Source organism: Molothrus aeneus, chromosome 3 (genome assembly GCF_037042795.1).
Source record: "Molothrus aeneus isolate 106 chromosome 3, BPBGC_Maene_1.0, whole genome shotgun sequence".
NCBI classification, from domain to species: domain Eukaryota; kingdom Metazoa; phylum Chordata; class Aves; order Passeriformes; family Icteridae; genus Molothrus; species Molothrus aeneus.
In genome coordinates, this window is record NC_089648.1 from 67,712,223 (window position 1) to 67,730,064 (window position 17,842).

At 41.6% G+C, this 17,842-nt stretch overlaps 2 protein-coding genes across 4 annotated transcripts in view; one reads left to right on the top strand and one right to left on the bottom strand.

Annotated features, from left to right (window-relative positions):
- Positions 1-12,433, bottom strand: part of CDC40 (cell division cycle 40) — a 36,573-nt gene extending 24,140 nt beyond the window's left edge. Inside the window, exons 1-3 of the mRNA XM_066547111.1 lie at positions 12,158-12,433; positions 3,966-4,052; positions 2,577-2,706 (exon numbers count right to left, since the gene is read on the bottom strand). Of these exons, the coding sequence (XP_066403208.1) occupies positions 2,577-2,706; positions 3,966-4,052; positions 12,158-12,352 (412 nt within the window). The 5' untranslated portion in view covers positions 12,353-12,433. The remainder of the gene's footprint in view (positions 1-2,576; positions 2,707-3,965; positions 4,053-12,157) is intronic.
- A 662-nt stretch (positions 12,434-13,095) lies between these two features.
- Positions 13,096-17,842, top strand: part of WASF1 (WASP family member 1) — an 87,582-nt gene continuing 82,835 nt past the window's right edge. The window contains exon 1 of one of the 3 annotated variants that reach the window (XM_066547115.1): positions 13,096-13,321. The gene's annotated coding sequence lies outside the window, so the exon portion shown is untranslated. Of the gene's footprint in view, positions 13,326-17,842 lie in introns of all 3 variants that reach the window. The other 2 variants (XM_066547113.1, XM_066547112.1) reach the window with 2 other exon arrangements.

The following is a 17,842-nucleotide window of genomic DNA, read 5'->3' on the forward strand; positions in this document are numbered from 1 at the left end:
CTTCTGCTTCTCACTACATACCCATTGTTGTCCACTTGTCTAATGGAATAAAAGGCTGGAAGGACCCTCAGTTAATGACAGCATGGATTTTCTCATCCTATCCAAGCATCACAAGAAAAATGTACTTTTAAGATTAAATATTTACTGCACAAGAAGTAGATAAGAAAGACTAGCTGCCAAAAAATACTTGGGTTTTGTTTGTGATTAATATACAGGTTTCTCAATGAATATGTAAAACCTTTCAGGATTATATATATTATAAAGCTGGCTTTTTTTTTTTTTTTGAAAGATACTGAGACAGTTGAGCTGTTTTGGACACATGATGTCATTTACTACACTTGTCCCTCATTTGCAGTCACTGCTTATCTATTTGCCAGCCTTTGCAGATTTGTTCAAGACCTCCTGCCTTAGTGCAATGGTGCTAAACAGAGTAACAGAGACCAGAAGTCTTAAGATCTGCAGCTTTTAAAAGAGAGGTTTACTCTTGTTCTTCTAATAGGTTATGAATCAGTCTTAAAAAGATTTATGGCTTGGGGTTATGCCTTTCAATTTTACTTGCATTTCTATACTTCCTATTTTCTGAGAAGATATTTATCGCATCCTTCCAAATGGAAAAAGAGACTATTGAAAGTGTTAATAGATAACTTTCTGACAACTTAAAGGAGTGCTGTTTTTAACAGATCTTCTACTGAGCCAGAATATCATGCTCACTTCCTGCATCTTCTAGCTTGAACTTCAGCTTCTCAGTGCTGGCTCTTGCTGCTTAAATTGCCTGTATCTCAGCCTTTTCCTAGTTCCATTGTCACTGTATCCAGATCATTATCTGCTGAACATTTCTAGAAAGCTGAATGATAGCTGCACAGTTGCCAGTGTTACAAGGTTTAAAAATACATTTTTATACTCACTATTAAAGCAGCTTTCAAGACAGTTGCTATACAGTGATGACATAACCAATAGAAGTAGTTTTGAGAGGACTTGCTAGCTTTATCTTTCTCCAAATGAAACTTTTCAAATAAAAAATCCCCAAATGAAACACTATATGCCTACAGGCACTTTTTCCCAGTATCTATTTTACACACACAAAAATGTTACATTTAATTTCAACCCACAAAATGTTACATTTAATTTCACAGAAAAAAAAAATGTAATCTGTCTATTCAGATCTCGACTAGAGGCTCCTACTTGTATTGTCTGTCAAGTTCTAATATCAAAATTACAGTCTCAAAATTATGCTATGAAACTAGATATCCATTTCTTAATATTGTCATTTTGGTTATAGTCCACATCCTAACAACTCAGTGAAAAGTACTTATCAGCTAAAACTATGTAGGAGAAAAATTCTGTCATTAATATATTTCAATTTTCAACATTTACAAGAAAGCTTCTAATAAAACTCAAGTACAAAGAAAAATTGAGTGTCAGAGAGTCTCTGATGTTAGGCATTTTCTTCCACTGTAATAGCTAGCTACCAGAGATGTTAGCAACAAAGTCCCAATCTCATGCATCACAGAATGCAGTAAGTGAATTCAGGCACGCATAAAGCCCTAATGAAATTAAGGATACTTGTTGAGGAAGGTGATTTTTGAGGCAAAATGGTTTGCAAGAAGTAGTATTTTGAATGTAAATATGAATAAAGAAAGATGCAAATCTGTTGTGCAAAAAGTTGAGTGTTATGACATTTTAAGTTAACACAGGAAGTATCAGATCTTGCCTAATAAACTGAATTTCAAGTATATAAAGGAGACTTCATCTGAACAAGCACTTGCAATCAAACTTAAAAAAGAAATGAAAGCTTACAATGAAACACAGGAAAAAAAGTAACCATTGTTATATGTAAACATATGGCAGCTTTGTTCTTTCAAATGTGTTCAAAAGTGTTTACAATCCATAGTCTATCCATACTTTTCCTATCTAAAAAAAAAAAAAATTTTTCTAACAATTCATAAAAAGCCTGTTTGAACCTCAAGCTTCCCCAAGACTCAAATGTTTTATTTTTCAAGTGCCACTGTTCGCAAGGGAAAATGTTATCCAAGATAAGAAAGCAGTTACTACACTGACCACCAAGACAGTTCTTTGGGTCTGTCTCTGCCAAGACTGTTTTAGTAATGCATTCCCATCCTTGGCAAATCCGGTTCATTCAGTTTGGATCAAGAGGCAACCACTGAAGAACCTGACAGTTCGGTAAGGCTTCCTTATGGCTTAGAGGGAGTCAGAATCACATGAAGGAATCTATTTGCATAACAGATCTACAGTTAGTCATATGAGAAGTGTGAAATTTTGATTCGTGTTTCCTACACTTGATGCAACTAATGGAAAGATTAATTAAGAGGGGCCTGCTAGGAAATCATACACTGGATTACAGTTGAAAACAGAATTACAAAATGGATTTTCCCAAATAAATACTATGATCTCTATTCATATGGATTCTTATTCAAAAGCCTTTTCACATTTTATTAATTCTGATAAAAACCAGTTTAAAGAAGTTACAGTCCTATTAATTGTTCTATCAAGATCATCATGATTTGTCCAACCTGAGATGATAAAGATGGAGGTGAATTCCACTGTTAAGGACTTACCATAGGTTGCAAATGTTCTTCTTTGTTGTTCAAACATGAAATCATTGATGTGAGCTGGTTCTGCATATCCAGAAAGCATGTTTCTAGGTGCAGCCATTTGCTGAGTCCTAAATGGGTTTTCTGGTCCAAACTTCATCAAAAATGTTAAAGCAAGGTGGAGCAGAATTAGTAATTTGTTATTTTTGTGTATTTACTTTTTCAGAAAAAAAAAACCCACAGAAAAAAAAGAGACCTGTCTTTCAATAATGGTAAGGCAAAAATCACTTAAACTTTAAATTTCTTACTGAATAAACTTCTTCATCTGTTATTTCACACAGTAATCACACAGCTGTTCTGACCAGCTGATTTCAGGATTGAACTTTCTAGCACAGAGCTTTCTGCACAGAGCTCAGGTTGATGTGGGCTACCTGACTTGTTGATACTTGGCAGAACCAACACATATAGTCGTCACTCACTATGGGACCAGTACAGGCATTCAGAAGACAAAACCCAAGGCTGTCCCACAGTAGGTTTCCCTAACTAAAACATTTACACACAGCAGCACTGAAGCAAGTCAAAAACACTGTTTTGTTCACACACACCGTGGCTTTGATGTTGCAGACTCGCTTATGAAAAGGACAATTTATGTGGTTCCTCAAAAGGTTTTCTAAATATAAAGCATAACTAATGTAGAAATTTGAGACTGATGCCATATTAGTCTACCTAGAAGGCTAACCCCTGGTCAAAGAGAAGAAAAACTGTACAAAGAAGTTAAATATGGAAAAAAGTTAAATGCCTGAACAGCTATTTTTATCTTTCAGATAGCCTGTCAGTTATAACAAAATGGAAAGTGGTTCACATGACACCAGGCAGTCTAAATTCAGTCTTAAATGGTTTTTCACCATATAAATTTAGCATAGCTCAAGTTACTAAAATTCTTAATATTGATGTGAATAATTAAACTGTAAGTACTTTGATTTTAATGTTAAATTCTCCTCTTAAAAGTCTTATATCTGCAAGTCTTACAAATGTTAATTTTGCCCTAATGAGCACAATGAATAAATAGCAAAAATGTGAAAAGAGTAAAGGACCACTTCAATGCAGTTCATGTTTAACTCAATATCTTTATAATGCTATTTTCCCAGCTTAATTTTTAATTTTCATAGCCATAATTCTGATAAACATTTTAAGCCTCTTCTTAGAAGAGCTTTATGCAGAATATTAAAATTCAAGCACTAAAAATACCAACACACTTGTGCAGAATCTATTTTTTAGTTTGCCCAAACTATATTCCAAAATGCAGCAAGCATCCAAGGAAGTTGTCTTATAGGAAAGTCACACAAAATGTATACACCCTCTTTCCTTTAAACCAAAGGCATTTTTACTCTAAAACCCAACATTGTTTCTTACCTCAGGTGCAAACATGGTTTCATAAGTGGGATTGTATTGAACTTCCTTGATAGCAGGATCAAGGTGGACTCCTGTTTCCACATCTTCCTGAAATAAAACAGACATATTAATAACCCACTTTTCACACACAGACATTTAAATATATGACATTACCTTCTTTCAGTCCAAATCAGGGCTGTAGTACAAGTCAACACTTCCAGCATTATGAAAGAGCACCTTGGCCAAAGTTTCTATTTTACAAAAGTATTGATTGCAAAACCAATGTTAGGTGGTCACTGAGAAACTTGTCTAAAACACTTGAAGATTTTTGCATGTGAGAAATTATTTCTTTTTGTTTAAAGGTTTCATGCACACATTTTAAAAACAGCAGCAAGATTGAAGGAAAGATTTTTTCAGGATGTTTGAAAACCAGACTTGTAAAGAAGAACCAATTAAAATGGTCACAAATTTAATATAAAGGTATGAAAGCTAGAACTCTACAAAAGGTAGAAGGCAGAAATCACAAGTAACTATTCTGAAAGCTGCAAAGAAAAAAATTACATATCAACATTACATACAAACATTAATTATAACAATGACTTTCACAGAATCCAATAATCCCTTATTTCCAAAAGGTACATTTTTATACTGAAAGGTGTAAATGTAATTCAGCTTTAGTACTTAAACACATTTGCAAGTCTGTTGTGACAAAAATTTAACTTGATAGATGAAGAGACAAGAAAGAAGGACTAACCAAAAGAATAACTTCAAGCAACTCACAGGGAAAAATCAGAAGGGCACATGCAGCTGAAATAGAAGACAGAGAATAAAGAAAATGGCTGACAAGGTAGTAGTGCCCCAAAAGACCTGGTTTCAGAGCTTTCCGAAGGCTCTTTCACACCATCAGAACCCCTTCCCTCATCAAGACCTCAGTTAATGAAGGAGAAAGTTATTTTGCAGAATTATTACTGCCATTGCTTCTTGTATCTTTATTCTAGAAAAACAGCAATTGAAAAGGACTCAGAATGTGCTAATATACTGACAAAATCCCTAGTAGTCATTCTGAAAAAGGTATCTTAGCATCACTGCTTGGTCAGTGCTTACCTACAACAGGATCCCAAAGCATTTGTGACTTACAAAAGAAAGTGGCACAACAGAGAACTAGATTTTAGCAGTTGCTTCATTAACAGAAAATTATCTCAAATAAACTCAATCTTCTTTTATATTATAATATCTCGAAAGAACTAAATGGCACATTCTTAACTTGTTTAATATAGTTAGCTATTCTCTGACATAAGAGAATAGCGAGCAAAACCAGAAGAAGCTTTTTCTCTCCCAATTCAACAGCAGGTCAATTACAAATTTGCTCATGCATACAAGATTTAAAGACTTTAAAACCTGATTTTCTAGAACACAGAAAAACAGTACCTAAAGATCTTTGGCTTGGTACCTGATTATATTTGATTAAAACTGCTGAGCAAAGGAAAATAAAAGAATGTCCAAAAAAACTCAAAACAAAACAAAAACATTATATCAGCAATCCCACTAATTGTTTTTGTAAGGCTACTGTCCTAGTAGAATTGTTAAGTCCAACCATAAAGCTTTACTTTCACCACGTAATCAATTATTTTAACAGGCAGGTCCAGCCATTGCAATGATCTTGTCTGAACCCTCAGCACTACCAGTTCTCAGCCTGACCTCATTTTTCTCATCACACCACCCTTTCAATTCACTGGGCTTGGATGTCAACAACTACTAGTACATTCACAGCCCCAATTTCATACACCATGAACTTGCCTGCAAACAGCACAGCAGGCCTAATCCTGTCACTCACGTGTCCCCAGTTAGAACATGAGCACACCAGAACCACTTCCTAACCTGTGTTACATAAAAAATTACACTTCCTTTCACTGCTCCATGTCATTAGGACATTTTTCACAGACAGCTTTTTCAAGTCACATCATACAGCTTATTCTTCCAGCTACACCTCATATCTTGTCCACAAAACTCAACATTTGAGAAAATAAAAATTAATATCACTGATAATAAGGCAAAGTTTATCTGATCAGTGGTTAGTGACATTTAAACAGTGATCAGCTTACTTGAAATTAGGACAGTTTTTTCTCCTGCTCTTTAATCTGAAAAAGCATAAAAAAATCCAGATTTGCAAAAATGCCAAGAATTTTTCAGTTCTGCTATTTTTCCTCCTCTTTTCTTCCTGTGAAGTTCTATTATATGCTGCTTGGTAATTGAGAAAAGAAACAGATTGTGCCATAAAAGCTGATCCTCTGCTGGAGGATTACAGCAATTCTGGTTCTACTTCGCTGCTGGTGGAACAGTGCTGAGTCACTTGAAAGCCACACAATATGTTCACTCCTAGACCACCACAGGCACATTCTTTCTGTGTGAAAACCACCGAGCCTTGAAATTGAAGCACATGTTATATTTATAAGAGCTACGCTCCTCAAGACCTCCAGTCTTATTCACGTTTTCATATATTAGGGCACCAAATGACAATCTCATAACATGCTGCTGAAGCACATAATGGTTATCTTTTCATTACGTCAGTTGGCTTTCAACTGTGCGATAATTTGAATGTGGTCCAACTACCCACTCTATTTTCTCAGTATTTTAAAAAAATGAAATCTTGATAGGGATATAAAGTATTGACACAACATGTTGCCAAATGTTAGTCCATGGCAAGAGTTCAAATTGCAGCAGACAAATTATCTTTGGTCAATATCTGGTAAGTGCCATTTTGTACAGCATTATGAGACTCTAGTAGGTAGCAGAAACATTAAAAATATTAACCTAGCCCATCATTCATTTCACCAATTGCCAAGCTATCTGCATTGGCGTATTTTAGTTGTGACTTTATTTTTTTCTTTTCCAGATGAGAGGAAAGAACTCATTGGCAACCTCTGCACTTGGTGAAGATCGCTGGGTACAACTGCATGCATTGCCAGAAGACCATTTCAGCAGAACTCATCTTTCTAAGACCCAGAAAGCAAGAAAAGGTGATAAAGGTCTCACAACACTGTCCCTTTATGCTGGCAACAGCCTTAACTGCATGCATTCCAGATGCATTTGCCACAGCTCCAGCTGACAGGGAAGGGATCACAGGAGCAGCAGTCTGGCAGAGCTGTGACTGAGATAAGGTAATCTAAGAGATCACCTCTCTGCTGTGCTGTAGCTTTTCCTTTGGTCACAAGAATGATGATATCTAAAAGCCTAAGGTGAGCAATCCATCATGTAGCGTATGTGCCAAGTGTGACACAAGTGGCTCTGTGGGATGGGAGATGATCAGTAATTATGCAGAAAGAGGAGGGCATCTGTGATTCCACTGAAGGGCTAAGTACTACCCTAGATCACTTCCACTCTCAAAGGCACAGGAACCATAAAAAGGGGGCATCAAAAAGCTCTCAAACAGACACAGTATTCCTTTGGAGAAAGTGAAAAGTTCAGCTGCATGACTGGCAGAAAAGCAGCTGGTGTTGGCTGCAACTCAGAAATTGTATTAATATGAGCTTTATGGCATGCTGTAATATCATTAAAGGGCTGTACACCCCACATAACCTGGAACCAAAGAATTAAGGTTTTAGGAAGTTACATTTTACTGGCTATCTTGAAAAACATAATAGAAAGAAGCTGCAAACTTAGCTCTATGTGTCACCTCTCTGCTTTTCTCAGCACTTGTGACAAGCACCCAACTGAAATACAGTGGCTACATTGGGCACCACATGTCAGGTAAGAAAAAAACCCCATGATTGAAGGCCTAAGAAAATATGACCTCAATAGTAAAAGTGAGAAACCTAATGCAGCAGATTATACAAGTTTGCAGAAATAAGCACAATCAAAAACTGAAAATGTTCACTCCATAGATCCACTGAAGTTTAGCAGACAGGTTGAATGGATGTCTGCCCAAGAGATGCAAGAATCACTGCTGGTACAAGGCAAAAAGAAGCAGATGACATCATTTCACCAAACTACTTACTGTGTTGGTATGTTGCTTTGGTTTTTTTTTTTAATAGATGTGATGTCTACTAACTTGCAATATCAGGTTGCTTTACAATTCAGAGATGATTTGATGAGGTAAAAAAATTCTTTTGATAGTTAAATGCTGTCCTTTTGCACCTTTTGCTTAACAAAACACAATCACACTGTTACGGGGCAATGGCACACAGAGCTGTACTCTTGAGTATTAGTATTGCCTAAGGAATCTATCTTGAGACAGGAAGATGCTTTTGATGCTAAGTGTAGACAAGGGGGTGCTTCATTACAACTCCCCAGCTGTAATGTCTGGCTCCTTTCAAGGCATGCTCCTTCAGTCCTACCATAAAGCTTGGCCACTTTAAAGCATAACAAAGAGGACAAGAAATAGAATGGATTTTAGACTACAAGTACAGTAGATCAGATTAACTTTCCTCCTTAACAGGTTCCTTACACATGCCACAATCCTCTTTTTATTTAAAAAAAAAACCTCCTACCCAAACGCCATAAAACAATAGTGCTACTTTCTATGAAAATTGCTTAATTTATAGAATAAAAAATAGTACACTAATAAAAATTATGTTAAAAAAGCTTGCTGGAAGTTTATTTATGTGCACACAAGACAAAAATATTTCTTAAATTAAACAGCAGCAAAATCCCTGTAACGGGCAACAAAGCAAAGCCTTCAATAAAAAGACCAAGGTGCACCTTGGATGGTAATTCTGTTCCTTAGTAATAATCTAATGTGGCTTATATTTTCCAGCTTCATCTCAAGCAAGCAGAGAGTTTTGATGTCTATATGTTGGGGGTTTTTCTTCTTTTTTTTCTGGACATTTCAGATAATAAACTTACAGCATTCCATTTCCCCAGGTATAGTGATTACTAGTTAGTCAAATAGCTAAAAAAGGGCAGGCTGCTTTGCATAACATTTAATTAGTTTTAATTATCGATCACATTAAAATGTGGTAAATTAAGCCCACATCCCATGAGCCACTGAGACTTAAGCAGTTTGTCACTTATCAATTCCTGCCTAAACCACTTGGGCTGTCAAATGCACATTATCTCATTCTAAAGATTTACAAATTTATTACCAAGAGATAAATAGCATTTGCAGTGAAGCTCCAACAATAACACATGGCTGTTATCAGCTTTTATTCTTGCTACCCATTCATGCACTCCTAATAGTAAATGACTGCCTCACTAACTTCAACAGAATAAAAATAAACAAGCAAGAAAAGCATATGCTAAATAGTTTTGTTGAACTAGGCTAGATTCCCAGGATCTTGCTGGATGACAAGTTCTGAACATCTACTCTCTACAAGATATTTTGTGTCCAAGAAAACTGGAAAACCCACCATGTCAAAGAAGACAAACATTCCTAAGAATAATACTTCCCAAGTCTACTAAGGTTCAATCACTGCTACAGAATTGTCACATGCCACCGTGTATCTTTCTTCTCTCCATTGCTGGCAGGATTAGGTTTTAAAAAACATTAAGAAGAGTGACTGAAGTCTATTTCCTCCCCTTATGTAAAACTTTTCTGGAAACCTGCACAGTGCCAAAGGTAAACTAGATTCAAAGGGAACTGACATTTCCAATCCCTTCTCACATTAAAGGCAACACAAATCTCCACCTCCTGCACTGGGCTAGGCCAGCCTTCTTATTTAAACCCAGTTAAGTGTCCTCTCCTCAAGACTACTGAAGGGCATGCTGTAGAGAAGTATCATAAAATCTGCTCCGATCTGAGCCTTACCCTGGACAGACATCAAACAATAATTGTTCTCTCAAAAGCAAAGCTTATAGACACAATGGTTCCTGCAAAATGATTTCTTCACAGAAATTACAATTTCCTGAATTTCCTTCTACATTTATAACTCAAAAGTGAAGGTAGAACTGTCAGTAGTGTTAGGGTGATTTTTTCATAGAAATAGAAACTGTAGGAAAACTAATTATAATTGGGTTTGACAACTGCCCGGTTGTTGGCAACTGGGCTCTCTTCCCCTTCTTGAACAGCCTCTATTTACAACACTGTCATGCTTACCTACTGCTTGATGATGTATTTGGAGAAAGAAAATATCTTGATTAACCTGTCTACTGTTCCCACAAAAGAAAACATCTGCCTTATGGAAACTTGGCATCTAGGGGAGAGTAAGAGCAGAGCAAGGGTGTATGATGATACTTCTGCACTCTCCCAACAGTCAAATATTTTCAGGTCTTGGTGAGTCTTGAGGAAATCTGTATTTATTGACACCTCATCCTTCAATGGATCTCCTCCAAGTACTTGTCCAGACTCTCCTTGTAACAAAATTCTTGAACACACTGTACTTTTTGGCATGAAAATAAGCCCTACTGCACATTGCATGAAGAGCTGCATCCTTTTATTTGCTTTGAACCTAACTCCTGCTAGATATCCTATGGCTGCTGTAACGGAAGAGACAGGGAGTGTTTAACTCCCTCTCTGTGCCATTTAATGATTTTATAGGTGTCTATCATATTTTACACCTCAGCTGTCTGTTTTGGCCTTCTCACTACCACCTCATACAGGAGCAGAACCCTTCCTCAGCCCAGCTATCCTTCTCCTAATGTCCTGCAGTTACTGCCTATCTTCTTCTGCATGACGGGACCAGAAACACAAACTTCCATCCTTTGTTGTCTTTCTTCAAGTGATTTTAGTGGTCCTAAAAACAGTAAGAGAAACATGCAACTTTCATCCAGTGAAATGAGAGTAGAAGTGTTACTGGATTGGAGTTGCCAATAATTATAGCTGTTAGCTATTATGAGCAATTTAACATCAAGATCAGCAACAGACCTATTCCAAGAAGCAGACTGTCAGAAGAGGGTGTAACAAAAGCCATCCCCTCAAACTTTTAAAACAGTTATCAACCATTAGCACAGCTTTCAATTACAGAACAATTATTTTCATAGAAATGTGACTTTATGTAACTATGATGTACTTTGAAACAAGGACTCAGTAGATTTTGACCAAAAAATTAAATACATGTAGGAGTAACATCTTAGGGCTTTATTTGAAAGGCACACTTCAGTAGCCCAAATGCTGTCAGCTCAATGTGCTAACAATTACATGTACTATGAAAGAGAGTGAGGACCTGTTCCTGTTCAAAGCACACATAAGTCTTTGGCCAGTTAACAGTCAAAATTCTGAACCAGAAACAGCTAAAACAGTTAGAATGCCTTTCAGGTTCACACTCTCAACTGCCAAAAATGCAAGCTGTGGTTGCCAGTCCCTGAGCAACTACATAAACCTTTGGGCTGGCAAGGCAAAGGGAAAACCTGTTGCTACAGGCTTAAGGGTGGTGGAGAGCACATCCAGTGCTACTTGCCACTTATCACAACACTCAGGAAATATTATAGATGTTAATTAGGATTTTTTTTTCAAATGTGCCTGCTGGATGCTGTGACTTGAGAAGCCAGATTTCCAAGCCTCTAAGAGATAAACAAATGTAGTCACTATACACAACACAACATCTACACAAAAATATGGTAAATTGTGATATGAATTAACTAATGACAACAAAGTGAAAGAGCCCATCCATCTCTTGGTCACTAGGCAAGAAACTTTTCTGAGCATGTGGCAGCAGGACAGTAACAATAACAGTTATCACAGCAAGATGCCTGCTTTTGATTAGAAATTTGTTGCCCGTACAAAAAAATCCCAAAGCTAAACCAGCACTCTCCCCCCTCGCTTTCTGGTATCACAAAAGTGAGCCAATGTGATACTGAATTTGGAAAAGAAAGGTTTCCCCAGCAATAATGGTACAGGAACACCAATCAACTTTCAGGCTGCCCTTTAGAAGAGGATTCAGTTGCAGCCACCCTATCAAGTTTCGACTTCACTCCACAACCCGGGAAAACCACACAGGAAAACACCTTGCACAGGGAACAGCAAGCAGATATCTAAAGAACTGGAATCAAGGCACGCTCTAAGATGGAGCTAACACGTTTTAAGACTTGACCCGCGCGGCTGGAATCCACGAGCACTCCCCGACACAAGCCCTTCCTCCTACAACTCCGACCCCCACACCTCAAGGCAGGGCAGGGCAGGGCCAGGCGGTGGTACCGCACCCCTACCGGCACCGCGCCCCTTCCGCCCCGCTTCCCCAGCCCGGGGCTGCTCCAGGGCTGCCCCCGGCACTGTCCCGAGGCCGGCGGGCGGATACACCCGCCGGGCAGGCGGGCGGCCCGGGCCCTGGAGGGCTGCCTACCTTCACGGCTACTTCCGGGGCCGCGTCGACGGGTAGGGCCGGGGGCGCGGCGGGCGGCGCCCGGAGGTGCAGCACGGCATCACGGCTGGCGAGCACGGCGGCAGAGCGCTGGGAGCCGCCCCCGGTCTCGGGCTCCGAGTCGGGCTCCGAGTCGGAGCCGCCGTAGGAGGCGAGCGCGGCTATAGCCGCCGACATCTTGGCGCGGGGGATGACGGGACGGGCAGGTCCTGGCAGCTCCGCAAGGCTCGAGGCGTCCTTTCCCCCGCAGAACGAGCGGGGTGGAGCTGCGTCTTAAAATTGTGGCTCATTAAAACAGCAAACACACTCTAAAGGGTAAACTTTGTTACGGGATATACAGGCGTTTGATGGGAGAACATCCCACTTGGCTGTTGATGGTGCTTAACCTTTCAGGACTCTACAGCAGGACTACAAGCTCCAGCATGCAACGCGGCGCCGCGCTCGGAAGTTTCCCTCCGGCTCTCGCCTTCACTTTGCCTGGCGGTAGGGGAAAATAAATATTCAACAGCCCAGGGAAAACTCCAGCCGCCCACTTCTTCCTCCACACAAAGCGTCTTCGCCGTATTTTCGACAGAGGGCAGCGGAGCAGGGAGCCCGGCCCCACAGGACCCCTGGTTGTGGCCCCCGGGCTCCCACAGCTTCGACCCCGTGCCGTGCCCCGGGGAGCTCCGCCCCCTCATGCTGATTGGCCGCCGGCACACCCGGCTTCTGTTATGTCACAGCGGCGGGACCCCGCCCTGCCCGCGCCGGGGAGAGGGAGCCCGGCGGGCCGGACTGTACCACCTGCCCGCCCGCGGGGTGGGGGGCGGCGGCGCATGGACCAGCCCGAGCATCGGGCGGTGAGGGGGGGCGGCCGGGTTCGGCCGCCGGGTAAACAGCGCTTCCCCCCCGCTCCCTCCCGCCCGGCTCGGCGCGCCGGGAGAGGCCCCGCCCCCCGCGCGCGCACACACGCGCACACACAGAGACACGCGCGCGCTGCCCGGTGTCTATTGTGAAGCCGCCGGGGACGCTCCGCGCCCGCCGCCGCCCCCCGAAACACGGAGCCGCCGGCTGGGAATGGCCGGCGCCGCCTGAACTTCCAGCGCCCCGGCGGCCGCGGAGGGAGGGGCTGAGGCTGAGCGGCGTGAAGGTACGCCGCGAGGGCAGGCGAGTAAGTGCCCCCCGCCCCCCGCCTTCCTTCCCCCGTGGTCTCTAGGGCGGGCGGGAGGGACCGGCCCCCGCTCCCCATCGCCGGCGGGGCTGCGGGACGCGGCTACCCCACAAAGGGACCGGCGCTCGCCAGGTGTTGCTCCCCTCCCCTTTGTCCGCGCCCGCGCGGGGGGCGGCGGCGGGAGGCTGTGATGGAGGGAAGGGGGGAAGCACGCCGCGGAGCCGCTTTCCTCCGTGTCCCCGCCGCCCCCGCGGGCAGGAGCACGAGGGGGGCGTGTTGCGAGGCGGCGGAGAGAAGGGGGCCGCACTTGTGCCGGAGCGCGGCGCTTGCCTCTCCTCCTCCCGCTCCCGGCCGCCCCATGTACCCGCGGCCGGCGCGGCGGCGGGATCGGCCGGCGGGGAAGGTGCGGGGAGCGCGGCCGGGGTCAGCGCGCGGGCGGGCGGGGGGCGGCGGGGTGACGTCACCGCCGCCAGGTGCGGGGAGAGGCGCCCCCTCCCCTCCCCGCCCGTCCCCTCCCGCCGCGGGGACCGGCCCTGGCGAGGGCAGAGGAGCGGACGGGCGGCGGGACCGCCGGTCGGAGCGCAGGGGGATTCGGTCCGATTCCAGGGCAGAGCTGCCCGCTGGAACACTGCTACCATTGTTAGGAAGGCTCGGAGATCGCGGGGGATGGCCGGGAGCGAGGAGAAGCGCGTAGGTTCCAACTTCTCCCGGCCCGCTCCCGGTCGCCTTCCTGCGCGCCCGCGGACGGGAGGAATGGGAAGGACGGAGCGGCGGCCGAGGAAGGGCTGGCTGTGCCGCCAGGTGTGTGCATTGCTCCCGCTTGCACCTGGAGCCGCACAGTGCCACGACTTCCCTTCCAGCCGCATGTGCTTTCGGAATTAAACTGAGCACACAGTGACATCTAATTGTGACACAGTGGTATTTAATCCGATTAAATGCTCTGCTTTGAATTTTCCACCCTTTTCAGCAGTCACGGTTCGAAATATTTGTTTTCTTAGCTTGACAAGGTATCTCTTGGTTTTATTTGTTTTTTTAAAACAGGCTAGAATAAACGTAGAGGGCATATAGAAAGTGTTGATGGTGTGGAGTGGAGCAAGGTGCTGCATTAAGATCTGTTCTGTTAGACACAGGTATGCTATGTCTTTGTGTGCTAGAACAGGATTTTAGGTAAAAGTCCCACATATTTCACCACCAAGACCTTTTGTTTGCATCTCCAACAGCTGAAATATGCTACATTGAACTAACATTTCATATGGTAATAAGCTGACTTTTTCATCTTAAATCTATGGATGATGAATCCATAAGTAAGGAAAACTTATATGATGCTTCACATGAATCACTGCTTATTAATATCAAAAGGGGTTCTTCCACTGCAGTCAATTGGTTTATTGGCAGCAATTGTTAACTGATTCCATATGACTGCATTCCTTTTTCTCTTGGCATGCAGATTGTAGGTATTGTCTGAAGTTGAAAGGTGTGCTTCCTGAAAAGTGAAAAATTTCAAGGTCTGTTTGTGCAACCAGTTTGTGATGTTTTATCTGGAGAACTGTATTGAAAATCATTAAAGTAGTTCTGCCTTGTTAACCTTGAATTTTAAGTGTTTGATTCGCAAAGCTTTGGTAGCTGCCATAAGTATGTTCAACTATGTTGTGTCCAAGCATCCAAGTTCGCTTGCCAGTGAAATGTAATCATCTGGGATTCTAGATGCTTCTGTTGCAGAACCTACAAAAATCATTTACTGGTTTAAATTAGCTGCCTTCCTGGTACCAGCAGTAGTAGTTAAGTAAATACATGATAAGGCATTCAGGACAATACTGTCTGAAGTTTCTCATTGCTTAAATAGTAGTGAAGAATAATTTTCAGCAAGCAAGCCAGTGTCACTTCAGGGTATAAAAAACCGACTTGACTATGCTTTGAAAGTGTAGATAGTTAATGTACACCATGATCTAAAATCTGGTTTTGTCAAAAAAGCTGAGGAGTTGCTGCTGGTCATTTGTGTTGAGCTAATATACTGGTGTATCTTGACTATCAACTGCATATTTGTAATTTCAAGAAGGGGTTGATCAGTATAAAACAAACTGAAAGGATGATACAGCTTTTCTAAAAAGCTCTGCTCATAACTGTGTGCTGCATGTTCTCTTTTAACTGAGTTCCACAAAATGTGTTGTGTTATGCATTGGATGCTGCTGGTTCTGAGGCAGACTGAAACAGTGGGTGGAAGGTGGTTTGGGTTGCTTGGCTTTGCTTTCCATCCAGCTTTTTCACTGCTGCTTTGCCTTGCACTCACTTCACTTCGCTTGCTTTAATTTTCCAAAGGAAGATAATACTGTCTCCCTTTGTACAGCACTTTTACATATCAAGAGGGCCTTTTAACACTTGTGTGTTGTTACTCCTAGTGCCATAGTGCTCTAGAGCACTCTCTAGAGCACCGCTCTACAGCACTACCAAGTATTGCCATGTCTTTTCCCCTGGTGAAAGGAAAGAGGAAGAAGTATTTTAAGAGAGTGGTTTCTTGATCAGTGGAAGCTTGGCTTTTACCTTTTCTCCTTCTTTTTTTTTTTTTTTTTTTTGTGTGTGTGGGTTTTTTCAGGGCTTTTTTATAATCCTGAGAGTGGTTGTAAGCTCTAATGGAAATTTTTTTAGTACAGTCTAATTCTTTTGTGGATCGTCTAATGTCCGACAAGGTGTTAAAACATTCCGAATCCTTTCCCTTGGTCAGGACAATCACAGCATCTTGATTTCAAGGTATTTATTTATTTCAAGATTTATAGGTATCTTTAGCATTTTATAGGTGTCTTTGAGAATTCTACAACTTTGACAAATTTGATTGGATTCAGCCAGCCAGTTTCCAAGTGGAGAAACACCCATCAAATACCCCCCCACACACACTTCCTGTTTGAGACTGATTTGCTTCACAATTTGAAGTAATATTAAATTTTAACATTTCACAAATTTTCCTCCACATCAGTCTTTTTCTTCCCTATAGTTGATCATGAAATCTGTTTCCCTCTGCTTTTAATGTATTCTATCCTACTTTCTTTTCCCTTTGCTTGCTCTAGTTCTTTTTTGTTGCTTTCCATTATGGGCATGCTTTATCTCACACCCTTGTGCTTTCAGTTGGTTTTTCTTCCCCATAGAAAATGATGCATATAATCCTGCCTATTCTATTTTTTTCCTCTATATTTTTTAGTTCTTCTAAATTGCTATCACCCTGCTTGCATATGCTCTCACTTCTCATACACCAAGATCTGTAAGTCTGCAGTTTGGAGGAAAGGGAGGGGAAAAAAAAACATTATCGGACAGAGGATTGAACCAGAATACGAAGTTCTATTGTCTGTGGGAAATACAGATTTGAAAGAAAATGAGGGTTTTTTTGCCTCTGTTCATATGCTTTTGGCTGCTGAGAAAAGGTACATGATGTAAGCCTTATCAGGTTACTCCTGCTGCGTTTGGATTGGGCCCTTTTATAAGCACCTGCTTGTGTGTCTGATGCATCTCAGTGTTCTCTAATTTAGCTGCTTGGAGACTGCTTGGATGAAGCACATTTTATAACTCGCGCTCTGCTATTTCTACTACCTTGGAGCCTCTGACTGCTGCAAGGGTGATAATACTCTTTTCTAGTTTTTGTTATTTTGGACTAGGTCCCGGATTCTGAAAGATACCAAGGCGCCAGATTGCAAAAAGAGTTCTCTGTTCCAGTACATCTGTGAATCAGTCTCTTTAAGCGTTTTGGAAGGGATCTTGAGGTTGTCTGACACAGATTACATGCTATATATTTCATGTTTACAAGGTGTGGTTTCAAAGAAAGAATGGTAAGGGATAAGACTGAAACAGCTTAGACTGTTGTTCTTGTTTCAGATGACTTTGCAAACTAAATAATATTTGTTGCAGAGCCGCCTCTTCCCTAGAGCATGGAAGTTGTGCAGCTTCTTCGAACTACTCAGCTACATATGCAGTACTGTGAACTGCATCTTACAGCACAAGCTGAGTGAGTACTGTGTCAGAGAGGCAGCAAAACTAATCATAGACTTCCGGGAATATAAACTTAATTAGCATAATTACAAATTTATATTGGTTTCCTTAATTCTCTGAAAAATGTTTTTTTAAATCAGTTAAAGGACAGAAAATGTCATCAAAAGTGTATACATTTCTGAAAATATGCGCCTGTGTTTTTGGGGGAAGCTAGATTGACAGCTTGCTTGTCTGTTGGTGTAAGAAATTACCTTATACTTTCAAAGAACTACAGAATAACAAACAAATGTAGTTACATTTTAGCAAAGCTCTTAACAAAGAGCAGAAATAATGGATAACTTTTAATGAGCTTTTACCTTTTTGTTGGCTAACTTTTCAGTTAGATACTATAGCTGCAACATGAATTTACTCTTCTGACAGCTGATTCCATGCAGAAGTAAAATATTATAAATGCCCTAGCAGTATGACATTTAAAATTTATTAGAAAACAGGAATCTATCCTGAAGCCAGATGTAGGTTTTTGGCGTATACTAAAAGACATTAAA